Genomic DNA, 2,786 nt, shown 5'->3' on the forward strand with positions numbered 1-2,786 from the left:
ATCTACTCAGCTGAGCATTAATACAGCTCCATCACACCCTTTACGTCCTGCAAGACCAAAGAGTGAGAGAGAATCAAGAGGGTGCCTATGTCTGCCTGTGACTACATAGGCACCTTAAACAATTAATGTAGTGATTCCCAATGTGGGGCATATTGCCCCACCAATGGGGTCTGGGAAAATTGTGGTGGAGTGTGGGATCCAAATTTTCTTCCTCTTTTAGTCAATAATGTTTTTTTTTTGTACTCAGTACTCAATAAAAGAGTTACTGGTAGATTCTTTTGTATTAAATAATTGTGATAAAATATTAAAAATAAAGTTGTTTTTTCCCAACCATTGGTGTCACATACATTTTTGTGGAAAATTTATAGTGGGGCCTGGGGGAAAAACTAGGTTGGAAAACATTGAATTAATGAAAGCATGGTACATTAAGTCATACTCATTCACCAGCGACAACTGGCTCCTTACTTGTCCCCATTACAAAAGTTTAAGCCTTGTATCAATGCAAAAGATAATTTTTTTTTTTAAAGGAGGTGAAGGAATTCATAGCACATGCTATAATAACTCAATTAACTTATATGAATTTTATAAACTGTCACTTATTTTTGCCAGCATTGATCATCAATTATTTTCTTTAGATTTGTATTTATTTATTTATCAAAAAAAAAAAAAAAATACTGACTAAAAAACGGACAGGCGTAGATGTGTGGTAAGAAGCTTGCTTCCCAACTACATATTCACAGGTTCAGTCCCACAGCGTGGCACCTTTCCTCGGGGAAGCGTTTTCTACTGTAACCTCGGGCCAACCAAAGCCTTGTGAGTGGATTTCGTAGACGGAAACTGAAAGAAGCTCATCGTGTATATATATTTTTATTTTTATACGCTGGCCACTGATATAACCACTTTAATGATTATATCCTCAATTTATACAAACACACACGTGTGTGTGTGTGTGTGTTTGTCCCCCCACCCCACCGCTTAAAAAAAATAATAATGAAGTTATTGTATACAGTGCTCAGGTGCACCACAACTTGTCAAAAGTGCGTATAAAGTATATGCAGTAATGTATAAATGTCTGGCAAGCGAACAGTGTACGTGTCAGATACATGCTTGCGTGTGTATAGAGGGGAGAAAATCAGGTGTAGTGTTGGCAAATCTTAGGAAGCATGGAAGTTTTGAAGGATGCAGTGCTCCGACAACTAACAACTGATACCGGCAGTTTGTTCCATGCTTCAGCAACTCTTAGCGTTAAAAAATGGTTCCGAAAGTCATGGGAGCTGTGCTGTTTTCTGACTTTGTAAATATGACCACGGGTGTTAGACAGATGGAGTTTGAAAAGGTGCTCAGAGTTATTGTTTGTAAGATGGTTAATAATTTTAAGGGTGTCTGCCAAGTCAGCTGCTAAACGTCGGAGTTTCAATGTGTCTATGATAACCGGTGTCATTGTTTGCGTCCTTGTAACTTAGCAGTTCGGCAATAGAGACCAATAGAATAAGTATCAGGCTTTAAGAAATATATCTTGGGTCGATTTGGCCGCAGTCAAGAGACTAAAACAAAAGAGAAAAGAGAATTCATGGGAGATAACTCTTGGTTTATCTTCTCCACGGGACACAAACTTCTATGAAAAATCACCGGTTTGTGTCAGGTAAAACCTAAAACAATTAAGACTGCAAATTATCGATGGATAAACTTTTGGAAAACTTGAAATTACATTCAACCAACATTAATCAATTCCTTTTCTATTTTTTGTTTCTGTGATTGTGAATATATTTAATCCTACAAATTTATATCGACAATAGACCAACAGAAACTCTGTTATTGCAATTAACCAAATTAAAATTGCTGTCTCTGCACAAAGCACCTGCCAGTTTAGAGTTCAGTATTTCGATATCCTTATTTTTTGTCTTACATGTTACCTGCAGTTGGTAACATTCGAACTCGTGACTCTGCCACCGAAATACCACTGAGATTATTGTTACAGTAAATTTAGAATACCTGGAATAAATGGGTTTGTGTAACTACCGGAGAAATGTTTTTATGCATCAGCCAAACCATGTTTTGATGATAATCTTAAATTTCCATTGAAAAAACAACACCGGTTCTTCCCTTAGTCTTCATACTGCTGCTCTAAGAATTCCTTCCAACTGATTATCTGCGTTTATATAATTCAAAATTAATTATCATTATTATTTGTTTGTCTGTAAAATTTAAAAAAAACAAACAAACAAACAAAAAAGCAATTATGTGTGTCGACTGTGTGAAGGAAGAATTTCCATGCCGAGATACAATGTGTTTAGAAGATGGTTCGTATTTACTCAACTTCTCCCGATGTGCTCGATGCCAGGAACTTGGCAATCTCTCCATAGAAGACAAGTACTGCTCCGAAGATGAAAGTGGGTTGGAATTAATTACATACCAACATGTTTGTCCGAATTGTGGACACATCATTGCCAGCCATGAATATTCCTTCACTGTTGAAGATGGTTATATGTTGTACACAATGTCTTGTGCGTTGTGTGGCGAAGCCGAAGATCAACGTTCGGTCTTACCTTATGATGATCGACAAAGGTCGTTTTTCTAATCATATATATATATATATATATAATGTTTAAACCCCCCCCCCCACAGAGACAGGAAACCTAACACCAAATATTCCTGCGAACACAACAAACTTTTAACAAGTTATTTCGTTTCAAAACTATCAGTGAAAAGCTTTTGTCTCAAAGAATTTTGCCAATATTCTTACGTGAATATATTTCCTTTAATTTCACTTTCTCACTCTTTCTAGA

General features: G+C 36.5%; 1 protein-coding gene across 1 annotated transcript; it reads left to right on the forward strand.

Moving 5' to 3' along the window:
- The first annotated feature begins 2,239 nt into the window (after nt 1–2,239).
- On the forward strand, nt 2,240–2,578 carry LOC115214496 (protein Churchill). Its single transcript, XM_029783695.1, has one exon. The coding sequence runs from the start codon at nt 2,240–2,242 to the stop codon at nt 2,576–2,578; it is 339 nt and encodes a 112-aa protein (XP_029639555.1).
- The last annotated feature ends 208 nt before the right edge of the window (nt 2,579–2,786 follow it).

This window comes from Octopus sinensis, linkage group LG7, assembly GCF_006345805.1.
Source record: "Octopus sinensis linkage group LG7, ASM634580v1, whole genome shotgun sequence".
Classification (NCBI taxonomy): domain Eukaryota; kingdom Metazoa; phylum Mollusca; class Cephalopoda; order Octopoda; family Octopodidae; genus Octopus; species Octopus sinensis.

Bases quoted from the DNA above. Each gene is read 5' to 3' on its own strand.
- LOC115214496 (XM_029783695.1), top strand. From the start codon at position 2,240: ATGTGTGTCGACTGTGTGAAGGAAGAATTTCCATGCCGAGATACAATG.